At 39.8% G+C, this 25,054-nt stretch overlaps 1 protein-coding gene across 1 annotated transcript; it reads right to left on the bottom strand.

The window, feature by feature from the left end:
* Window positions 1–18,386: 18,386 nt before the first annotated feature.
* Window positions 18,387–19,489, bottom strand: LOC131294937 (fibrinogen-like protein A). The gene is made up of 2 exons (XM_058322995.1): window positions 19,388–19,489; window positions 18,387–19,181 (listed from the first exon to the last, which is right to left on the bottom strand). The coding sequence occupies exons 1-2, from the start codon at window positions 19,487–19,489 to the stop codon at window positions 18,387–18,389; spliced, it is 897 nt and encodes a 298-aa protein (XP_058178978.1).
* Window positions 19,490–25,054: the final 5,565 nt, after the last annotated feature.

Here is a 25,054-nt window from a genome sequence, read left to right as displayed (position 1 = left end):
AAAAATATGAATGCACATTTGTACGAACAGGTTGCACTTGCGTGAGTTGTGGCGGATCGGTGATGTATGGTCGAAGGGAAAATATGTATTTCAAGCGATGCTGTAATGGATGTATCGTTAGTTTCGTCCAACTCTCGGTAACATTTAGCTGAACTCGATGGATTCTACCGGTTTTTGGTTTTTGTAAGTTCGTTTTGTTTTCAACATTTCATTGCATATGTCACACTACATTTGTTTTATTTTGAATTTGTATTGGTTATTTTTTTACGTTGATCTTTATGAATTCTGTAAACTGTTTGTTTTGTTTTGTTAAACATTATATCCACAGTATGCTATTTTATATATGTAAGTGATCCCTCGGTGAATAGGAAATAACCCTGCCCTGACACGGAGATAGTCCTTATTCATACTGGTTCAAAGAGACTAATTTTGAGTCCAGGAAAGAGAAACTCCGTTGGATAAGTAACATCTTAGAAGTTGTTGCAACCTGCTTTTTCTTTAGGAGTATGTTTAAAGGAAACTTCAAAGCAGTAGATAAAGAAGAGAGTCAGTGTTTCAAAATCTAATAATATTTTATAGAGACGGTTCTCAAAAGCAAAGGTTACTTTCACGTAGGTTTTGGTATTTTCAGCTTTTGATCATAAGACTCATATGATGGTAATTTTAGTAAAAGAAAACTTTGAAAGTAAGAAACGGGAAACATTACCCCGACGAGTGACCCAACTTATTATGCATATGGTTCAGCTTTTTGTTCAGCAAAGGCGCCTTTTATTGGTTATACCCAAAAGTAAATCAAACAGCTTATCAAAATCCTAAGTATGAGGGAAATGTTCTTTAGAAAATAAATATTTTTTTATTGTTTATGGCCAGTTTACGTTGTATGTGCAACATTTTCACTTGAATAAAGTATTTATTTGGTAAATGTGGTGAATACAAATCCTCACACGAAACACTATCTTGTCATAAAAGTTGTCTAACTAGCTCCGACTTTACCTGAGAATAGAAGCAAATATGAAAAATCCAAAAGTAATTATTGAGTTGAAGTTAATTTGCTTATTGATTTCATTTTATACTTTTTCTTATCCTTTTGTTGAAAAGAAAAGTAAATAGTGTTTAAGACCCTAAAGGAGTTGATCATTGTGAATTCATGCTTTTCTACTTCGAAAGTGTTGTTTCCTTACTGGGTAGTACTTACACGATTAAATATCAATGAAAAATCAATTCTCCTTCTTTTGTGTGGCTAAGGAACAGTTTTCATTTTCAACCGTGATGGCCATCTTCATCGCCTTGGTTGAATCGGATTATCCAACCAGTACCTTGCGGTTACGATGCAGCGAAATAAAATCTCACCATCCTTCGAAGCGAGAAGGAACAGCAAAAGAAGGACGGAATGATCCAGAAGCCGTTAAATCGAGACGTTTACCCCCTCACGAGAGGCATAAAGAGTGTTTGTAAATCGATTTTCTAACGTTCTCCATTTCCGCGTAAGTGGCACTTCCGGGAAGTTGTTACGCATTCTCGAGAAATACAAATCGGTGCGGGAGGAATTTGTCGCCAGTGACATGTTCTTCAGCATTGGGGTTTTCTCCCCCTCGTATTCTGTATCCCTCCACGCTGCGGCTACGTAAACATTGAAAATGAGAGGAATTGGTAATAAAATTGTAATTTATTTTGTGACGCTTCCTTTCGAAAGAATGAACAGTGAGCAGCTAACTCCGGTTTCGGTGGGTAAGGAAATGTCTTCCGTAATTTAGTTTATTTTTAAGAGGACATATAAACTTGGATAGCAAAATAATCCCATGTTATTGAAAGTACTTTAAAGGCAGACTCAAGTGTTTGGATAAGCGATGCGGATAAAGCCTCTTTTTCTAATAGATTTGTTTTTAATTTGTATTGAATATTTTTCTAAAAGCATATTTGTTGTTTTATGTGTTATGTGCTGTGGCATTATTAAAGGTATATTGGTATATACAGTTCAACCTAAACCTGTTCATTAAATTGTCTCTTTAATAGAACAAACTACATTCACTTTTCTGTATGTAGGAAAGATTCAATATTAAATAATTGATTGAAGAAGTTTTTTGTTGTGTACACACGCATGGTAGTGATTTTAGGTTTGGTTTTTGATGTTTTGCGAACACCCGTCTGCAATGACGATTATCTGCCGGGCATCTCTTCATGTGTTTGGCGATGTTTTGTGATTTTCTTCCTTATTGCTTTGATCATTTAACAAGCCTTCAAAACGATGCCGAACAAAATTTCGTAGACCAGGCCCGTCAAGAGATCAGTTCTATTCACATGAGGAAAATAAAAGAAAAAACTTCTAAAAGAATTTTTCCCCGGTTAGCCTTTTTTTTCGGTTGGCAATGCAAAACAAAACCATCCAAAGGTAAGGCACATCCAAAGGAGCAGACTTGTTCCGCTGATGATAAAACCCATGACCATCGAAAAAAAGGACCCCACCACCAGACGACCGAAAATTGTTCGTGGCCGCAACTTTAATACCGGCGCATGCCGGAATAAACTTTGCTGAAAGGTGCTTCATAAAACGGGACATCGTAAAACAGGCAATCATTAATTGGATTAAATTCACTTCGCCGATAAGATGACGTTACGCTTGAAGACCAATCGATTTTCCTTTATTTCTTCTCGACGTGTCCTTTGTGCCCTGGAGGTCAGGATGGGCTAATAATGTCAAGCTTTATAGCTTGATTTAGTCCTTGGCACTCGAGGCTGCGGTTAAGGGTCGTCTTCGATGAATGGGGCTTTTTTTCAGCGGAGATTAGGCAAACCAAACATGAACCAAAGAATCAGGGAGACAGTCTGCACCGAATAGCTTGTAGTTTGAGATATTACATATCCAGACGTAATACTGGATGTTTTCGAAGCGTCATCCGTTCACAAGAAAGTTTTGTACGATTAGTATTAAATATGAATTTTATGTATGTTGAAAGAATTACAAGAACCAAATTAAATACACCAAATCTATTTACTAAGAATAATTTGCATTCTGAAAATGTATTATTTTCTGTATGTTTAAATGGTGCTATTGTGGAAGAATGTCCGAAAGAAGTAATACAAATCACCATGGAAACAAATGACAAGGTATTGTCATGTCTCTATTCTTTTTGTCGTTTTTTAACTTAGCGAATCCGTCCTATAATATTTGGCTACAAGAAACGAGACATGAAATAAATAAAAAGTGTAAAAAATAACTCTAGAATGGATAAAAACCACCCATGACTGCGTTGTAGGAGGACTCGCAGGCCCAAAACAGTACAGGACAATTTATTACCCTCGACACATGTTGTCAAGTGTCTCATATCTGCCACTGTTGCGAGGCCCCGAACATCGCCTTTTCGCACCACGTGGCCTTTACACGCTGTACTATGTCGGGTGTGTGTGATCAGATAAACTAAGCAAACTTGACCGCACGACTCGTCGTCTGGAACAGAACGCCGGCCAACATCCACGGCGCCCCTTCGTTCACCATATATCGTCCTTTTTCGGGAGTTCATCGATTATTATTTCTATGCTCCATTATCATCCAGCTAACCCTCCTTTCCGTAACGTAATTTTCCATGAGTAGCTGCGGGAAAGTGTCGTAAAGTGGAATGGAAAATCGATTGCCAACGGTTTTTGGGTGTAATGTACGATAATGTGGTGATGAAATGGTATCATCTTTTATGTGTTTTTTGTTTCGTTCTTGTTGTTGTGGTGGCGGTTTGTCGTGGAATTTCTGCCTCCTAACAGTTGTTTCCCCATGTCCGTTGAATTTTCCTTTGAGCCATGTAGGACCGTCACATAAGTTTTCCTGCTCCCAACAAGTGTCGAGATGTTTTATGCCGCTTCCGGTAACGTGTTGATGCTTGCTACACGGAAGCTTGGAAAAGTTGCCGCAAGAGATATGTATCACTTCGGTGAAGACATAAACCTGACTTATACTTGTTTCATAGTGTAGTGATTATGATGTCATCATGGTTTTGAACTTTAAATAAATATAAAAATATGATTTTTACACATAAACTTATATTTTTACGTTGTGATGATATTGATGTGGGCTATTTATGATAGATATCTTAAACAAGTTAGAACAAAGGTAGGATAGGTTGCTTAAAACATATGTATCATCGTTTCATAAATTTTAGTTTCATTATCAACAATGTTTTTTTTATTTATGATTTTTCAAATGTTCCCAACTTTCTCGTACTCAACATTGCACTCGCATCAACGTAACTGTTTTCAAAGTGTATGTAACCGAAATGAACGTGAGCACATAATCGTGCCTCAAACTGTGGCGTCATTATCTTCCCCAAGAAGCTGCTGAAACCGTCCGTGTCTGGAAGCAAATTGTGTTTAGTCTCAGTTCATCCTTTTCCTCCCGATCTCAGACAGATCGGTACGAGGCAGCCCAGGTATGCAATGGTGCGACGGACGTAGCCGGGGGCGAAAAGTTTCGTAATAAATTAATTTTGATTATGATGATGAGTGCAAATTTATTATCCCTGTAATTGAGTTTCATTTGTTTATTACGTTTATGCTTCGCAAGGGCACGTCGGTTTCGTGATGCTATGAGAAAGCTGTGTGCTTAAGCTTGTGGATGTCTGCCGTGAAAGTGATACCGGTTTCCGGCTTTCCGGCGGGCTTTAACCGAAAACCACAGCCCAATCGTGCACCTGCTTCCGTTCCTCATCGAGAGGGATGGTGTGACATTTCTCTTTCCACCGAATGAAGATTAAATGCTCACGGCCGCGGAATGTTAGTCTCCCCGGAGTCATCATATTCGAAGAAATTACGCGAATTAATCGTGTTCTTAGCGACATTCAGTTGGCTCGTTTTTTAAGGTGTAGGACATGGTATAAATTAGCATTAATTTGTTTGTACTTCTTAAACTGCTTGCGTTGCGACACGTCAGAAAATGGAGAATGGAACGATTACAAACGTTTTACAAATAAATCTACATTGGGTTTAGCTGCCATTAAAAAAACATTGCACGAAGTATTAATGCTGATTAAATTCATGGCGGGAAGATCTACTGATGTTTGTTGATTTCTGATGTTTTGGACTTTATAAAAAAATTGACTGATTAAATTTGTAAAATTAGTAAAAGCATGAAATGAGACTCTAACTGGGCTCCGAATTTATGTTTTTGGTCAAAGCATAACTGTTCAAATTGCCGCAAGCAGCTCTACAAAATGCTTTGGCCTAACGTTGTCTCTTGCAAGAAGCAAGACAAGACAAGAATTCTTGAAGCTTTGATTATAGCACGTGAATCTAAAAGCAGACGGTTTGAAATAATTAAAGATTACTATCGAGCAGATTATTTTCCACGGTGAAAGCAAAAAGTAAGCTCGTGTGGCATTTTCAGTTTTTTTTCATTGGTGTGTCCGTTGTCTTTGGGAAATTTTTGGCAGATCTTTTGGTGGAGAAAGTGTTAGTGTCGACGGAGAAAACGAGCCCAACTGTTTCGAGTGGACGCTGAACCAAATCCGTGTTCTTAAGTCGGATTAGGCGTTAATTTAAACTTTTCGTTTTATTGTTTATGTGTCAGCTCGTCATGCTTGAATTTTTTCTGGGTTTGTCGTTTTCTACTTGGTTTCAGGGTCTTCGGTATTTTATTTTGAAACATCCCTCTGAGGAATGAATGAAGAAAGCGAGTGAATTCAAAATTACTATGTTATTGTCTTCATAGTTTGATGAAACAACAATTTACCGAAAAGATTCATTCAAAGTAAACAATAATAAGTTTGCCAATAGCTGGCAATAGTTTGTAAGGATTTAGTTGATATTGAAATGAATCATATAAAGTTTACTAAACTGCTTTGAAAAGATTAGGTAGCCTACATTCAAATGGTGTTGCAATTGGTACAAAATTGAAGAAAATTGAATTATGTAAGAAGTTCTTCGGAAATGGACTTGAACTGATGGAAGTATAAATAAAACATTTCTTTTGCATCCGAACGTGCCTAGGGGATTCTCAGTTCAATAAGAGGTGTACACAAACATAGGCACCACATTTATTATGCCGAAAATGTTACTTTTTCAATCATCATCACCTTACCATAAGGAGACCTTTACGAACATTTCAGTTCAAAAAGAATTCGTACACAATGGGAATCAAGATTTTCGTTTGTGTCCTTACCACTTGTTGAATGGTTATATCGATCGCCTTAGGATTCTGTATGACGTGAATGTAGATAGCAAAGGACCTATTCGTTACAAATTACAAAAACAACTAAACTAAGTTATCAAATTACTCAACAACTTTGGTTCAACGAAAAAATTGTCCATGATGCATATCGATTGCTTCTATTTTTTACATGCATAAGTCATTTTTATTTTCCCACAGAGACGGGTTCTTTCATTCTTATCTTTTAGTGCACAAAAGTGCCATAAATAATACGTGATGGTCATTTGTACCATTATTATAGACCAGTTCTAACTGTATCAACAAACTTTGGCCTATACCGGCAATGTACGGAACTGATATTTCCTTCGACCGGACAACAAGATAACGGGACAGGAGTGACTTTTACCTTCAGGCGAGCAATTTATAGCACTATCCAAGCAGTTGCTACGAGCATGCTACCTATTTCCGGTTCCTGTAGTTTGTTTCCGCCTGCTTTGGTTGGTACAATGGAGAAAAGGTATCGTCAAAGGTAAAAGAGCAAACATCGGAACCTCATCGCACCTGGTCTTTCAACGAGGTCCGGTATACGATGATTGAAAAAAATACAATCCTCATCGTCCTGTACGTTTGTTTATAGAAAGTTATTTTGAAAATGAAATCAACGGGCATAAACAAATATTTATCATTGTATCTAATACAAGGATAGTAAAGTGAAATACATGTGTAATGCAAACATTAAAGCTATTGGTTTGGGTTTAGATATCATAACTAGTACACGAAAATATGTTAAAACTTATATTATCAATCCGTTCGTTATTCTATCTGGTAACAAATGTGACAAAGAATTAAGTAGGTTAGCAAAGCAAGTTGATTTTTTAAAATCAGAACTATTTTATGTTCTTGAGTAGAAATAAACAAAGAGCACTAGTTAAATTTATTAAAGTTTATCTCATTTATCCCCGTACTGGTTAGTATCTTTATTTCATTGCGTTGAAAATATTGTACTGTAGAGCTCTGGCTTTTCGTTCGTCCGCTTTCGAAAACTTTGCCATTACCCTGTGCTTTCTGCACCTCAACCGAGAGTGTAAGGTTTCCCAAGACGCGCTTCCTTAACAGCTAATTTATGTGATAGTTTCCTCGTGCTAAATAATCTTCATTTCACTTTGGCGTACAACTCCTCTCGGAGGGTTGGGAGAGGGCCACGAAGACAGCCGTTTGTGAAGAAGAAAATTTAATTTTACCCACTTTCATCTTCCTGTTTCGGAAAACGAGCACCACCGGGGAACTCAATCCGTCATCTTCCCACCCGAAACCGAGTTCTTTACAGCAGACCGGAGCAGTTTAAAATCATTACGAGACCACCGCTTGCACTATCTCGTGCCCTCGCCTGTAAAACCCCGTCCCGAAGTCGCATTATAACTAAGCCGCTTAGTTTGTCACACGGCACCGACGGGCCGTGGGGACAAACTCTGGCGTCTGGCTTCTCTCCGTTGGTACTCGTAGTCGTAAGCAACACGGGCAAAAAGTCGGGCAAGTTGGAGCCGGGTCGGGTTAGGCCCGGCACCTTCGCCCGAGTTTGAATGATGCCGAGGCGACAGGATGAAGATAAGGCGTAAATCCTTCCTCGCAGCCGTTCCGACCTACCTTCATGTTCAGGATCACGACCTCCTCGGGAGTAACACTGCTGCTGTTGCTGCCACCGACAGCGATTTATCTCTATCTCGGCAGAATCCGATCCGGGCGAAAGGTGAAGCGAAAATCTGAATTTTAGTTGGTTTCCTTTCCTGGAATATAAGGGAGCATCCGGGAAATGTCACCAGGTGGCGTCCGGCGTGGGGATGCTTTCTTTACCGACGAAAGTGAATCTGTTATATAAACGACAGATGATGAAATAGTGCTGTTGCCACTGCCGCTGTTGCGCCTGCTGCCTGGCCTCATAGGAGTATTTCGTTCGTCTCCTTGTATGTAAAACCCGAGGACAACAATCACTCAGTGCCTGCAGACACCGACGCTGGTTTCCGGGCAGGCTTTCGTAGGAATTCGTTTTGTGTCAGTCAGCAAAACTGCTCTATCTGCTTACCTCTACGAAGAACTAGAACAAAACACGAGCCCAGAGATTTGCATCCGGTTGAAATTCGCACGTCAGCAGCATCATCTCGAACGCTCCATCGCTGCTGGTGACCACGAGCTTCCGTTTCGGAATGTGATTATTTATGACACAGGCGTCAACCACCATTTCGCACGTTACTATCAACCATTTCCAACGGTGTGAAGAAACTTTAGAGAGTCAACTATCAAGCACTGAAAAGGAAATAATCTATTAAAAGATTGTGGGCTGGAAAGCCGCTTAATAATTAAACCAGCAGGTGTGCATTATCTGCGAAACCAAAGCATTTTATTGTTCGGCTGCCTGCTCTCGTCAAGATAAAGCGTCAATATGAGGCACTTAGATTAATTTAAACGTATTTAATATTTTATAAAAATGGAGGGTAATCAATTCTCCGCCAACTGGAGTTATTTGCCACAGCCCACTATGACCCTTTTCAACGAAGAAATTTTACTTGCAAACGATCACTGATCCGGAAACAAGCTTATGAAATAATTTGCTGAGCTAATCAAATCAAAATCATTTAAGCGATCTGTTATCTCCTTCTCTTTGCGATCCGATACTCTATTGCCTGATGGTCGCGTTTCGATTGTGAATCTTCGAAGAGGTATAATGATTTGAGGACCTAGTACAAGCCCGGAGACTACTCATTTGTAGGTCGGTTTTCTTTGCATCAAAAAGAGCCATTAATTATAATTCTACGGTTGGGCTTAGGAACTCCAGGGTAAATCTCTCGCCTGGAAACATCCCTCGTTTGTTGAACCGGTGCATGGGGTAGGTAAATGGAAACGAGTAAACGAATTGTTTTGTTTTTGCATAAGTCCGTGCGACGCCAGAGTTGGTTCCTCTCCCTTATACCTTATGGTGTTTTCCCCGTATTAAACCACAGAAGGCAGCGGAATTCAAGGACACATGCGGTACATATCGGTGAATGAAAATTTCCCACAACGACAATCGGTTGTCTGAAGGTAAAAAATAAAAAAATAAAAGAGCTCCAGCTTCTTTATTAGATTCTATGGGATAATAGGCTGGGTAGGATCGAGGAACGAACTCATTTGATGCTAATCCATGTTGAATTACAACATCGATCGAGAGCGGCCCGCCATAGATAACAGTACTCTGGACAAAAGGTCGTTGTACTTGGGATTACTCAGGTCGGGTGATTGATGATTCTTGAGGACGGCACTCAATTAAGACGTGGCACGGATCAAGTAGTTCAAAGTAAAATCAATCTGCTAGGGCTATTTGTAAGGACTACTAGTCTTTTTGGTTAGCTCTTCAACCTGTAGGAACAATATCATTTTGGGCTGTGGAGTGTGTAGTAGACGTAAAGAAAAAGGGAAAACATTTGTATAATTTAAATTCATTCACATATTTTGTTATAATTTTTTAAAAGTAGCCCTGATCATGAGGAATAAATAAGGTATATCCCTCCATGGGAGGCAGGCATTCAATCATCGTCAAAAGTAAAAAAAGTTACTACCTAATTACTAAGTTACTTACTAGTTTCAGAATAAATATTATTACATATTACATTGGGGTAACATGTTGAACACATCTAAACGACGATGAATTTAGGTAGGAGTATTGAAATAAATAATGCCAGAAGTGAAAACGAATCCAAACAATTTATTCATACTTGCACTCCTCTTCCTTTCCTGCTCGAAGAGAACTTAAGCTTCAACAAGACAAAAAGCCTGATTTTGAGGGAAAATAATGAACGTGGCTTACCGAGTACAGAACACCAGGCCAACGGTTTCGTAGACACACTTGAAATCTGTTGGTCGTACCGGTTTGAAACAGATCAGCCTACGCGTCCTTCCAGTGCTGGTTGACTCTACGAAGCCGTTACGAATCACCCTTGTTTTGCGTTGAATGTGTATGTGTGTGTGTGAAGTAGTGTCCTATTTTGTGTGATATTCGTGGTGTGGTCCTGCATCTGATCGTGTCCACTGGCCGAGCGGGGCAACTTAATCCGAAAATCGATAAATTTACGCCGAGTTGAAGCACCTGCAACCCGGGCGTTGTAAAATGTAAATCTGGCCGGATTCAAGGATAATGGAGCAACCCTAGCCCAGCCGTGGAAGCGTATCCCTGACTCCGCCGAACGGTCTCCAGGCAGTTTTGAAAAAGGGAAAAGGAGTAAGTGGACACTCGCGCGCCAACAACATCGTAGGTGAGACGTACGATACACCTGAACCATCGTCCGCTTTGTCTGTTTATGTAGTGCGCTTCGCTGTGTGTGCTGGGTAACCTGCATTTCAGCCTGGGCCGGAAGGAGCATGTGGATTCATGGGCTGATTTCGAGTAGGCCGAACTGTACCAGGCACGATGAAGGGTGTCTAATTTGTTGAAATTCCCCACCCAAAGCCAAGATTACGAGCGCAGCTGTACATTTTGCATGGGATCCGAAAATCTGGAATAAATTGCAACATATTTTGAAGCCAGTGCACCGGCCAGGCAACTTCACTCGAAGCACCAGAGTTCAGGACGAACCATGGATAAGCCGACAACCGCAACCATTTGATAAAGCTTGCATTCATCACATCAGCCTCCGCAGAGCTGAAGTAGCATTGAGTCATCGCCGAACGTTCCTGAGAGGATCAAGACCAGGCCTACCTCCAGGAATATGGTGGTAGGAGCATATCACACAAATTTGTCAAGTTCATCGTCAAGGAAAATAGTTACGTTGAAGCGACTCCACAGAAGATTATCATTTTGATAAGCTATGGCGTTCGTTCATTTTCGGTACGAGGGTAATTATTATTCGTTTTAGAGTTTTACAACAACAATGTTGAGTTTACTTTTTTGAAACTACATTGTCCATGCTATGGTCATTGGAACAAAATTACAACTTCAGGGTGAATTTAAACTCCAAGAAATGAAGCTGTTGTTGGGCACAGGAAAACTATTGCACTAAAAAGCCATAAGATGCTCCCTAGTTCTCATGTTTACTTCTACGCCATAAAGTACCGAAGGTCTAAGCTCCCCGGAATCATCGACCCTACGAAGTTCCCTACTAAGAACAGAACCGAAAGCAGTACCGGTATACGATTTTTACTATCAAGCGTTTTGAAGTGGCACCAAACTAAAATTATGTGAGCTTAGAGGAGAAATATAGCTGAATGATCGCAAGCCAGTAATTGGTCGTGACAATAAAATTAATTAAGATTTAATGTTTCAGAAACAATTAGTTACCCTCTAGAATGGCTTGGGTTCAAGCACAACCGAGCTTCACTTGGTACGGAATGTTAAAAGTTTTGAATCTGTGTTAAATTTGGAACCGTTTTAATCGACCGGATTTTGTTCTTTGTAGGAAATATTGGTATTGTTTTCTTTAACCTACGAAATCAAAGCGCAGCGTTTTTACTAACAATGATAGACAAATGTATTCTCAAGTAAAACGTTATCCAATACAAACACGATACAAACTTTCGGTCGAAACTCTTTTTGTTGGCATGTTTCATATGATTAATTGAAATAGAAAAAAATCATTTTAGGTTTTAGTTTAGGCTAGCATTGAAATGTTATTATAAATAGTATTTAAAAGTTCTCACTAGAACAACACTCAATTTTAAAGTTTACCTTTTACTACTTCTTTTTACAGATAAGAGCATTGAATGATAATCGAGGTCGTTTTCATAGAACGCTCAATATTAAAAGCAAACTCGAGTAAATACGAGTCTAAGGCCTTTGTTTTTTTTATTATTTTAATTCTTTTATATTCCTCTCTCTCTCTCTGGTTACTTTATTCGTTGCGTTCATCAGTCGGGTTTAATTAATACCACAGCGAAATACGATGCTGCACGATAGCAGGGCGCTTAATTGGATATCCGCTTCCTCATCATCATCGTTCCTTTCGAATTTAAAAAAAAGTTCCAAGTGGCCCCAAAACCAACCGGAATAAGGAAATGAAGGCAGCGTTAAACAAGCGGCTCCAGACCACGCATAAACTTTCCTCAAAGAAGCAGTGGACACACACTGCAAAGTGTCACCAAGAACTGTGATGGTGATGGTTCGGGAATTTACCAACCGGAAGATCAACGTCAGTGTGCCGGCTTGCAATCTAATATTCCCGAACGAAACGTGAAAGCTAATGGAATATTTTGAACGAACGCTGCCATTTGCTTTAAACAAGGATAAGTTCATATATTTCTTTAACTTTCTCCCACAACACAGTTTCTCCCGTATAACACATGGATTGTCCTCAAATTTTGGCTAAAGTAGGGCACGTATTGCAATATGAAACGCATTTCGGGAAATCAAGAAATTTGTTTTAAAGCACTTCAATTTGTGGAATCTTGCTCGTACGCTCGTGGTTGACTACACTTGACATTAAATAATGATGGTAGTGTGTAATAGCCTCTTTGAGCGGATTCGGAATTGAAAATGCGTGTGTCTGCGAATAAAAGGACCGGAGGAATTCTGGAAAGTGTGACGAGAGTAAGCCAACTGAAACACGATTTCACAGATGGCTGAGATAAATTTCTTATCGCAACAAGTAAATTGAATTTCGCATTCCTCAAAGGGACAAATTGAATAATTTAAAAATCGTACATTTCCTAATGGATAGAAGGTTGGATTTTAAACGGTGGACAAATAGTACCGGAAGGGAAACAATTTTGAATTGAAAATGATTTCAAAGGTATTTCATTCTTTTGTTTTGTTTTCTAAACGAATTGCGTTTGCTTTTTCTTTTTTCTAAATCTCAGATAATAATTAATAATTTACAACAAAAGAAAGACAAAATTTGGCTGGGGTTTCTCCACTTTACCTCAATAAAACCAATCAAACAATTTTCACCTTCTCGTTCGAAATTTATGTTTCACAGATAATTGAATTCGATCGAACTTAAACTGACCCGTCGGTGAGAGTCAGACCAAAAGGTTGTCCTTTTTTATGTACTTGTGGCTTTACCGGTTTAAATCTAGCCCGAAGCCGTAAAACTAGACTTGATGTGGGCCCGAATCCTTTTTACCGAAGGAGGGAATGGAAAGAGATGAGATTGCGTTCGGCCTCAGCAATAATGTAGCTATTAAGGTAGGGACTGTATCATGATCGTCTAGTTTGAAAACCAGAGGTGCCGATGCTCTCTCAATGCAGTTTATAAGCCGATCCTAGGTAGCTGGCATCGATTTCTATTTTAGGGATTTTGAGTATTCGTTTTGGAGTCAATTTCGGTCCAGTACCCACTAAAACGGAATACGATGAGCTAAAGTTTTGTTTAGAATGAGACATCCCTGAACATAGGTGACTTAAAAGAAACAATAAAAGTGGGTTAAGGAAGCGACAACTCTGCTTAAATTTAAGTTTAAAACGAATCAGGCATTTTGTTGAGATCAATGAGTTTTAAAAAAGTTTTTTGCAAAAAAAACAACCAATAATTGAAATAACTTAATGTGTCAAACTCGATAACTTGTTGATATTGGCAAAAGCTCATCTAACTTGGAAATTTACGCGTTCGTTGAACCGAAATCAGAAACTCCCTTGTTAGCTTATGTTAGGAGCTGCTATGTAAAAAGGTATCGTGTTCTTTTCCTGTATTTGAAGATACTCGTCACCAGGGGAAATCAAAATTCCGATAACATTTTTTTCCACCTCACTGCCATCGTTTTTGTTTCTGTTTTTCTGGTTTTCGTTTCCTTTCCTGATTGACAATCTGATCCAATGTCATGACATTGATCCCATTGCGATTGGACATTTGGGAATTCGCTTCCCGATGTTTTCCATGCGTATCTATTTGTTCAATTACATGAGGGATTTAGTTTTATTCAGCCCAATGCTCCACCATAATATTTTTGGAATTTCTTGCTTCAAGTTAAGTTAATTTTGCGTTCCTCTACGCTTAACATTGTTAGTGCTGCCTTTAAGCGATGCATAAATCTTAACACATTTGCTTCGAACAAAACTAATATTGCTTATAAGCAATTTAAGATAAAAAATTCGAGAGGAATTAATTTCGCAAATTTCCCGATCGTGGTAATTTTTTATGACCCTCCATCGGAACATTATTGAGGGTCGCATAATTAAGTGGACCTGTTACAAATTGGCCAGCGATTAGTTTGTGTCAGCATGAGAAGGTACCGGTAATCGGTGAATAAATAGTTGCCTGGTTCTCAGGCTAATTTGTAACGAGAGAAACATTCTAATATTACTGCATCTACGCAATTGTTTGTATGAAGATGTTGTAGCGGTATCTTTAAGTAAATGATGGTCGTTTAAAATGGCCATTATTTATACCATGAAAAAAAGCAAGCTTGATATATTTAGCTAGATAGGTTCATTCAATTGTTGTGAATAAAAACCTACCAAATTTCAGTTAGTTTCTAATTTTTTCATGCTTTACGAGTAAGTTTCATATCAAAAGAATAGAATTAACTATCTTTATTGTAACTTAGCCGTTCTAACCATTCTTTCAAACAAACTTTTCTTTTATTGGCATGTTTTCATGTACACTAATTAATGTCTTTATGCAGTCGTTTCCCCCAGACGGTTCTCACTTATAGGATCTCTACTTATCTCCACCAACACACGAAGCTATCTGTCCGTTTACTCATCTTCCCGAATTGCATGCGACATATTAGACAAATATCCCCTTTTCATCTCACCCGCAGTATCGTTGTTGCACCCGATGTGATTTTCAATTCCGAAACATAACAAAGAAGCACACAAATCCGTTTTTCCGAGCCATGTGAATATTCTTTTTCAGTTTTTGCCACCCCTTCGTAACCCCACTTTGTTTTAGGGTTAATTTTTATCGCATTGTTTCACATCACATCGGATGGAATTGGATCGGCGAAGAACCGGGTACGTACGGGCCAGGGGTGATGACCAGTTCCGGCATTGTAACACTCTTTACACTTTCCGCCGGCAACAATGAAAAAAAAAACAACCGGGTTCCGGTTATCTGTGAAGGTCCTTGAGCTGCGTCAAAGATAAACTGTTTGCTAAAAGTGCTTTTTTGTGTCGCCATCGCTTCGGAAGCTCCACCCGACGCTGTGTGCAAAAAAACACACACACACACACACACCCTACAGACGTCTCCTTCTTGCGTCTCCCTACATTTCCATCAATGACACCATTGGGAACAAACACTGCACCACGCTTTCAACCCTGCGGGAATGGCATAACAAGCTACACATGGTTGTGGCTTAACCGAAGGGAAACCCGGTATTGTTTTTTGCTGGCCACATCCGCCCATCACCATCCTTCCACCAACTGCAGTTCCTATTGTTTACCTTCCATCATTGGTTGGAATTGGCCATATCTTCGATCTCAAATCGTCGTGTCGCACTCTTTTAATCGTTCCCCGATGTTCTATTTGCACTCCATCCCGTGTTTCCTCCTCTGCTTTAACTTTCTCCATCGTTCTTGCTAGGTAAACCAACCTGGCGTTGCCATAGGTGAGTGCTTATCCGAGCCGGAAAAAGCTATTTGCGCAAAAACCAACCTGATAAGCGAAATGTATAAGCGAGTGGTAGTACTAGAGCAGAGCGTCGTTTTTTCCTACGGCACACAACTCCTACAACGATCCGGAAATGGGGGAAACGGATAGGTGGATCTCGTTTCGAATTGAAGAACTTAGTAGAATGCGCAAGAACAGACGACTTTGAGTGGCTTGAATGAAAATGGACATACTAAACGATATAACAACGTTGGAAAGGTACACTTTTTGATTTGACACATAATTGAAAAAGTAAAAAATCTCAAATAACTTTGAAAACTTACATCGTATTTGCCATACTAATTGTTCTGTAAGATTTTAAACACACTTACTGAACACTTTAAATATCATTTGTTAATAATATTTGGTTGATCAATGAAGTTAGGTTTTAAAATCGCTATTTTTCATTAGGTTTCATACCTTCCACGTAGACTTTTCCTTTCTTCGTTTGAATTGCTTTTCAGGACTTTTATTCAAACGCATCAATGTTGCCTTGATCAAACATTTTCGTAGACGTCTCCGAAAAATCGAGCTGTTTGCTCAACTAAACCATTGGGAATGATTTTTCGACAACCGTTTGTGTTATGCTCCATCCGCTTTCCACGCCATACGAATGATCTAGAGCACGTGGAAAGAAGTTCTAAAAAAAAGTAGGAAAGCAAACCGATTTTCATACTGACATTTTTTTTACCTTCACATTCGGTATCGTCCCGCCGGTTTGGCTGGCGTTTGGTGGTGGATTTTTCACATCACTGATAAAACCACGTGTTGGCGTTAGTGGCGTCGTTTCGGACATTCTAATGTCGAGAGGAGAGAAAGGCAGGAAGGATCGCTGGTTCGCTGTTGGCAAATCGTAACAAGCATACCGGCAACATTTGGATTCCGATGCAGCAGAACACAATCTGCTTCGCTGTGTTCACTCGTTTTGGTCATATGTACCGAAAGGCAAAGTGAGAAAAAAAGGGAAAAGCGACAAACATATTCACTGTCACCACATAAATGGCCATTCCGCTCCATGGAGATTAGAACCATCGGACAGGATGGTTGGAAAATTCGCATAACTAGCAACAAAAAGAAGAGAATGCCTCAGATGATGTACAGCCAGCTACAGTAGAGCCACGTGACGTTGTATGCTTTCTCCACGCCAACGCGTGTAACTAAAGGTACATCGCATGCCAGGTTTGCATCGGATGAAACCACACTATGTCGGTTTTATGAAGCTTGCAGCTCTTTTTTTTCGGTCAGTACTGCGAATGCAGATAGTTATTAGGTTCGGTGACGCACAGAGAATTTACGACCTTCGCGGACAGGGATCATAACCGTACGCAACACTATGTCCACTTCCTGATCATTGCGATTTAAAATGAAACATACGATACCCTACCGGGAAAGGCGCATGGATTCATCAAGGTGGTTTTTGTACACAAAAGTCATTATTTTTCCATGAAAAACTGGTCACAGGGAAAATGTTTACAATGTTCAAAATGAAGGTACATTTACGTTTGAAGTTATTTTGTGATCTAAAAAGAAAAAGGAAAGTGTTTAGCAAAGCACTTTTAAGTGTTATCAATGTTAAAACATGTTCTTCGGAAGCTGACACAAAATCTCACCAGCATCCGATGAGGAGGATATCTGCAAGACATTTATTTGACCAGCGTCCGTTTGGCGTCCGATTTCAGCCGTCACCCCTACACAATCCTTTACAGCTACGATGGTGAGTTTTCCAGGGCAGGATGTACTGAAAAATGAATGAAAACATGAGCGCATTTGAAACACGATTAACACTACCCTCGTTGCACGTCTGCGGTCCACCGTATACACCCTTCGATGAATGCACAATGTAGGATGTTGGAATTAGCTAGAAGGGATTCGTAAGTCGGATGGGGAGGGAGGAAATGTGGACAGAAAGAGGTGAGACAATGACATGAACAGTTAGCCAAAGGGCGTTTCAATTATTTACGCCAATGTCTGCGTGTGAAACGATTTGTAACGATTGTAGCGAACACATTCTTGGGGCGATAAATTTTAACATACAACATTATGCAAGTGGTGAAGTTGCGTTTCTCTGGGTTTGTGGCTATTTTCAAGAGAGTCTTACTTATGGAAGTACTATCAATTAAATATTTATCTACGAACTTGGAAAATTGATACTATTTGAAATTTAGAAAACATTTTTTCTTAATTTCCTTAAACAGTTTGATCAACGAAAAGTTTACTATCAAATTTTCATTTCAACTGACGTCTTTCCAATCGATGATAATTTCGTTTATTAATAATTGTACTCTTCTATAGTGGGGGTTCGCGACAACCGAGCGGTAGCGCCGGTTATAAAATCGGCCCATGAGCGCCGGACCCTCCCCTGTACGAGAGGACTGACTATCCACGTACAACAGGAAAACAAGTCTCGTAAGCCCTTAACGGATAGGCATGACTAACTCGGGGTCGTTACGCCAAGAAGAAAATTTTATTTGGTTGAATCTATTTCTTCACCCTTGTTTCTTTCTTTTTTGATTTTTTTCTCTTTGAATGCAAACGAACATTTCATTATTTCACAGGTTTTTATTCAAAAGCAATTGCTGTGCATAGCAATGCTTGTATAAAATTCTCGGTTTATTACTTTAATTTGGAAGAGGAGGGAGAGAGGGGACAAAGATGCTGAAGCTGATGAACATCTTCACTGACGAGGTAATCGCATTATGTTTTCGTTAATTAATAATACCGCGAATCATCATTCGTGAGTAAGACAAACCACGAACGTCTTTTTTGAAATCGTACCACACCATCGCACCACCATCTCTTCTTGTGTTATGATAACGCCCGTTCAAATTGGAAAGGAGGCAGTTGGTGTACCTCCAGGCTCCGTGCGCATTCTTAGCACAATTATCAGGACCTGAGTCATTGTCGCGATCGAATGTGCTAAACTTGTGATTCTTGTGGGTCGTCATCGAATCTCCTGCTGTCCCTGAGTATGTCCCTAACTTCTTCAACACATACAACTCCGATTCGTCCCCTATCTCAAACTCGTCGTACTTAGCGTATCCGTAGTTTCCGTGGAAATCTTTCATTTCCACCAGCAGTTCATGCGGTCGGTTTTTGGTAATTTGATGCACGTATTCTAGCCCGAGCCAGAATTCGCCATTTACATTCCCGAATCCGTTGCGGTACTCCGTCCAGTTCCTATAAAAGTCAACTGAACCGTCGAACCTATGCTGGATTACCGTCCAGCCGCCTTCGAACTTATTTTGTTCGCAAAAGACCTCGAATGGTTTCGAATTTTTCCACAAACGGAACAGATACGTGCCAGATTTTTTAGTAACTTGACGACATGAACGGACAGGGGCAGGCATCAAATTCGTTAGAATATCAAGAATTTCCTTATTTTCTTCTAGTTTCTTGAGCTCAGTTAGCGATGTTTCCTGAATGTGGTCAATTTTGAGCATCAAATGGTCCTTCAATTCCTCCAATTTAGTTCGTGTACTCGCTTCGGATGCCTCCACACTCTGCAAAAGAGGCAACAATTGATTTCACAAAATTCAACTGATATGATTTTCAAGATTGCAACACCTATTGCACGCTTCCGTACCTTTTTCAAAGAGTCTTCCATTGCATGCATTTTGGCCTGTAGACGAAGCTCCGTTTCCTACAAATAGTTGATATTTTTCTCCATTATCATCGTATTTTCAATTAACTTGTGCTCGGTATTCACCTTCAGCGAACTTTTCATAGTTTGCTCCACCTCTTGCAGCTTGTCTTGCAAGTAATCGAGCTTTGTCATTAAAAGCTCCATCTCGAAACCTCCTATTGCCATTGTCAGCCGGGCAGATAAAACTACACCAAAACATAGCACCAACATATAACTACTATTATTCATGACTCTCAATTTGCTGTAATTCAAAGCACTCAAACGCACAATCAGAACGAAAGATGAAACACGACTGAGGATCGTGCGAATTCGTTTGGCTCGGGAAGGCAAGAAATACAAAGTGTGTGTTCTGAGCGATAACGCGTGCACAATCATCACCAACACTGAGCCAATTGATCACGAACATATTTTGGCAAAAACTTGTTCTTACTGGGTGACCCATAGCTTTATGATACACATCAGCTCGTACCACAAACTGAGTCGAGAGCGTGAACTGATTATGTTATCTCGAGCGGTAATTCCCTGTTTCGCTTTCTGATTCGTCAAACGATCAAGACTCGTTGGAGTTCTGCGACTGCCAAGCGATAGCGCTGATTAGAAAATCGGCCCATGAGCACCAGGGATCACCACCTCGACGGCGTGGGTCTGAATTCCAACCGAGACCGGACCCTCCCCTGTACGAGAGGGAGTGACTACCCACGTACTCAAAGGGAAAAAGTCTCGTAAGCCCTTAACGGGCAGGCATGACCAAGAGGTCGTTACGCCAACAAGAAGAAGAAGACTCTTCTATAGTAAGGCTCAAACGATGCTAATGAACTGCAATTTAAGGTGCAGTTTAAAGGCTATTCTGTTTTAGGAAAACTCCTTTGTTGTCAACAACATGTGATCAAACATGAGCCAAACACACATTGGTTTTTGTGTCCCACATCACGAAACAGCACCAAAGCGATAGTGGACCCTCTTCTGAAACAGTTTGTATGAAAAAAAATTAACCAGACAAGATTGGCATCAAATTCGGGAAAGCGGGAAAGTGTCGCCGAGTCAACAAACTCATCCTCGGGCACTACTTAACGGAACCTCTTTGTCGAGTCTGGCTCACGGCGAAAGCAAACAATGTGGTTGGCAAATATTTATCGAATGATACGCAATTTCCTGAGTAAGCTTCGTTGATGAAGATGACAGGAAACTCTTTAGTGTGCACACACGCACTCACACGTGCGAAGTCGATGAACTGTTTGGTGATATGGTGTGCCGTGTGCCAAATTGGTTGTTGAATTTATGTCTCCTCCCTTTGGGAATTGGTGCCGTAATTATGATCGAGTGTTCGATTAACTATCGGAGGACGTTTCAAGCAGTTCTTTTTTAACGGTGCCAAGGAAGGAATTTTCAAGGATGCAATAAATCTTTATAAATAACATGGTCAGACATTACAGACTATTTATGGATGTACATGTGTGTGAGGAATATTTATTGCTTTGATTAACAGCAGCATTATTATTGTATTACAAATTAAAATTTGTATTATATACGCCATTATATATAAGAAAAACAGTAAAAATTACAAATATGTTGCAGAACTCGTATATCGAACGTTTGAAATGTTTTTTTTTGTGCGAGAACGAAGGAGTTTATGCTTTCCGAAAACGACCGTCCAGTGCTGTAATGAAAATTTCATAATTAGGCTTGCATTAAAACTCACACTCCATGTAAATTAGTGCAGCTTATGAGCTTTTCTACGCTTTGGTTTGGCAGCAGTGGACTCGTTTCAGCTTCGACAAAAACTCCTCACCAACACCAAGCGCACCGGAACTGAGCTGCATCCTTTGGAACAGCTGAAAATCATTAAAATTCAAGTCTGCCATTTTCGGAAGCCCACTTTTTCCGGGTCATGCTTAGCGTCGCAAAAGGACCCCAGCGAATTGCGGAAGTCATGCTCCGAAAAGGCCAAACGTTCGCTCTGGTCTCTATCGAACTGAAACGCTTTCAAAAAACAATTTATGATCATACTTTTCCCCCGACAATATGCAAATCTCTTTTAAGCACCTTACTACGTGGGTTTCGTTAAGAAAATGCTTGTAGCGTACAAAGGGAAGATATGAAACGCTACGGCAGGGTTTGCGATCCGCTGGTTTCAAAGTTTTCGCTTTTGTTTTGTGTGTTTGTTTTTATTATCATCTCCCCAAGAGCAACACTACCTTGAAGATGTCGTGTAATATAACAATTTTGACCTTGTGAGAAAAAAATCCCAACTTGCATCGCATCGTAACGTGCATGAGTAATGTTCTAAACCACGACCGAAAACCGTTCGCCTCTGCAAGGCCAATAGGTCGTCAGAGTTCACGAGTTTCTTGCCTTCACCAAGTTTTGCATCAGCTTCGCAGCCGACTATGCTCCGACTGTTCTTCACAAACTCACTGCAATCCTAAACTGCACACACAGTAAACTGGAAACACCGTGAAAATCATTCCAAAAGGGTGCGAACACGTGTAAATTTGTTTCCGGAAAACTTGCTCTCGAGAAAACAATGAACTCGTTGGTGATGATAGCGTAACTATCACCCGTTGGCTTGTGTTCGTTCGTAGCACCGTCGCCATGGTGACACAATTGGTCTCGCTCTGGTTAACAACTTGTAATTAATAAATCATAGTTTCATAACTTTGTCTGGCCACAGAAAATGGCATTTGCTGGAACGAAATACTTGGTAAAAGTTGTACGAAAAGTTGTTGCACGTTGATTTTTGTTTGGTCGAAAGTTATATCTGTGTTATACGCACTTGAAAAATGAAATGCAGAGGTTGAATTTTAATTCTAATATTTCAAATTTAAGAAAAATTAAACACACGCGTGCTGTCTGGAAACTCCGCGAATCCTGCTGATGAAAGATAATGGCACGAATAAGTCGCTCTCGTTAATTCACACCCGTTTGGAGTGTGAAAATAAAAGCGAATTCATGGAGTTCTTCAGTCGCTTTAATAACCATGAAAATATTACCATGCGGTGGATTTAATTGCGTTGGCACGTTCTTAATCGAACCCTTCCGCATGGTAGAGGTGAAAGAGAAATATTCTAACTGAAGCAAAAACCACATCCTATTATCGAGGTATTTGTATTATATATCACAATGCGCAAATTTTTCGAATGTCTTTAGACAATTTCTTTCCGAATATTACTTTCCATGTTTTTCTGATGGCTGGTTTTAAAACCCTTGATGAAAAGTGAGATATAAAACTCTTCGAAGAGACTGACTTTGGTTTCCGTCGTATCGTTGCGTTCCATTGATGCAAATCATTTCTTAGTTTATTGTTATTCTGCCAACGTGCGTTCTGCCTGATCATTTCACAATCGCACTACGTGCATCGCCTTATTTTTCCTCCTCTTCGACACGAAAAACTATGCACCGACCGAAAAACTGTCGATAGTCTAGCGCTGCGCGGAAACAGCTGCAAGTCAGCATGGACGGAAAACAAAAAAATGCTTCACAACCGGATCTCTCTGCCATTGACTCTCACCATCAGCTGCTTACTCTGCTTTCGTGCCGTGCAAGAATGCATATGAGTATGGACTATTTTCCACGACACCAAAAGTTCTTGTGCTTGTTAAAAACCTCATAAAAACACTCTCTCGGCAATGCAATGGAGTGGCGAAAACAAGGGGAACCGCTTCGTAGCACTTTTCCGGGACGAACCATGTGACACCAGTCACCGCTTCGTTGAATGGCAGTCGATTTTGGGGTTTTCCTCATCTTCGTTTTTGCTCGGTTCGTTATTGTATCACACTATACTTCGCGAGGAACAAGCGCATCGTCTTGTAAAGCATTTTCATTTTTCACGACCGATTGACATCGCGCTGCACATGGCGCATGGCATGAATAAGTAGTTTCGAATGATGTTTAATGTTCAATATTGTACCTCTACCCTACGCAACTCGTGCCAATGGATAGGGTGGTACCCTTTTCTAGCCTTCGAAACAACCTGTTTCCAGAAAAAAAGCCAACGGTGAGAATTTGAACAGCTGCTAGATGACTTATAGTACTATCCATGTGTAAACAAAAGAAATAAAATAATGGAGTATGATTTATTAGTACAGCAAAGAAAGATTCAATATTGCATCAACGTTTTAAACAAAGTTTTGATACTAAATATCGTTTAGGTTAACTGCTAATGAATGCAAAATAACAGCTCAAACTTATTAAAATGCATGAAAACCCATTTGAAGGGAAGTATGTTATACATATGATTTGTGGTTGAATAGTTATAAGTGTTCAAAGGAACAGTAATTGCCTACAACATGAGGATGTAGGGAGCGCAACCTTTCCCATCCGTAAGTAATTGGTTCGCGATGTGCAACATATGCGCTTGGTTCTTCGAAACCCTATAAAGTGCAGATGGCACCACATCAATTAGTTTAATGGAGATTTGATAAAATCTACCCAACCACGGCTCCACAGCGCACCACCATGATCAACGGTTTATTCAAATTTATGTCTCATCCCGCGTCTGACCGAACCCCACATGACGTCAGTTCAATGCTTAGCTTTTTCCAATTACCATTCAATCATGCGGTGCCGTTGTCCCTTCTCAGCGCAAACCCGATGGGAAAGCGCCAGTCTTCGTCCGGTGTCCGGACCATCGTTCGCGTATGTCACACGGTTAAGGATTGTGGCCGAAGTTGAGCACCATCGATCCGACCAGGGTCCATTATGCGCCGATTGAAATGTGTGGATTTTCAAATCATTAGCGCTAATTAATTGAGCACGCCGCACCAATCTGTGATGCACCAGTGTGTCACGGAATACTAACCCAAAGCATTCTCACTCAGGGTAACATCCACGCTTTTAGGATGCGAATACGAATCATCCACTCTGTTGGAGGTGGAGTTGGGGGTAAAATATAAAAAAAACAATTGTCTTTTTAATACTCTTCTATTTACATTCTATCATAGAAAACATGTGTAATAAATCTTTGCATAAGTTAGACAAGAAAAGGTGGAGGTTTTACTTTCTCGGTTGGATCCTCATAAATAAGATCAATAAACAGAAGGACAAAAGGACAAAAAGATATACAAAAATCCTTACTAAATACCAAACGTACAACAAACGAAAAGAAACCTTTCGATAAGTGTTTTTACATTTGACGATCAATGATGTTTATCAGGCGATGAATTCTTTATTTTCTTTGTTCTATCCTCGTACGAATCAAATTAAATCAAATTGTTTTGTATTTTACATTTGCAGCGGAGATTATTTTGGTTTTCCGTTTTAGTTTTACCTCTAGCACTCTACTGGATGGGGACACATATTTACTTAATTGAAGTATACAACAGAATCGTTCAATTTGGCGCTCCACCACGCTTCCCGTGGAAATTTTGTTGGGAAACTTTCATGAAAATCAAATCAAGAAAAAGTTCACTTTGGACGCTAAATTTACGGCTTAATGACGGAGCAGTTTTTATGTTTGCCACACAAACATTCCGAGCCGCTTAACATGACTTTGTTTATATGCACCATGGTTTCATTAGCCACCTTATTCTACGAAAACGGGGATCAGTAATGTTCCAATGAATTCGATTTTCCAAATAAAACGGCAGTAGGAAAGGGAAAAATCATAAACAACGGGATGTTATTGGATTTTTTCAATCTCAGATAATGTTTTCTACTAAAGGAGATTGGGTTTTCCTTGATATCATCAATTTATTTGCTGTAAATCCATGAAACCCCCCCGTTGAAAATCTT

This window comes from Anopheles ziemanni, chromosome 2 (assembly GCF_943734765.1).
Source record: "Anopheles ziemanni chromosome 2, idAnoZiCoDA_A2_x.2, whole genome shotgun sequence".
NCBI lineage: Eukaryota > Metazoa > Arthropoda > Insecta > Diptera > Culicidae > Anopheles > Anopheles ziemanni.
Note: the sequence above shows the minus strand (reverse complement) of the source record. Positions and strands in the feature narration are given on the sequence as shown.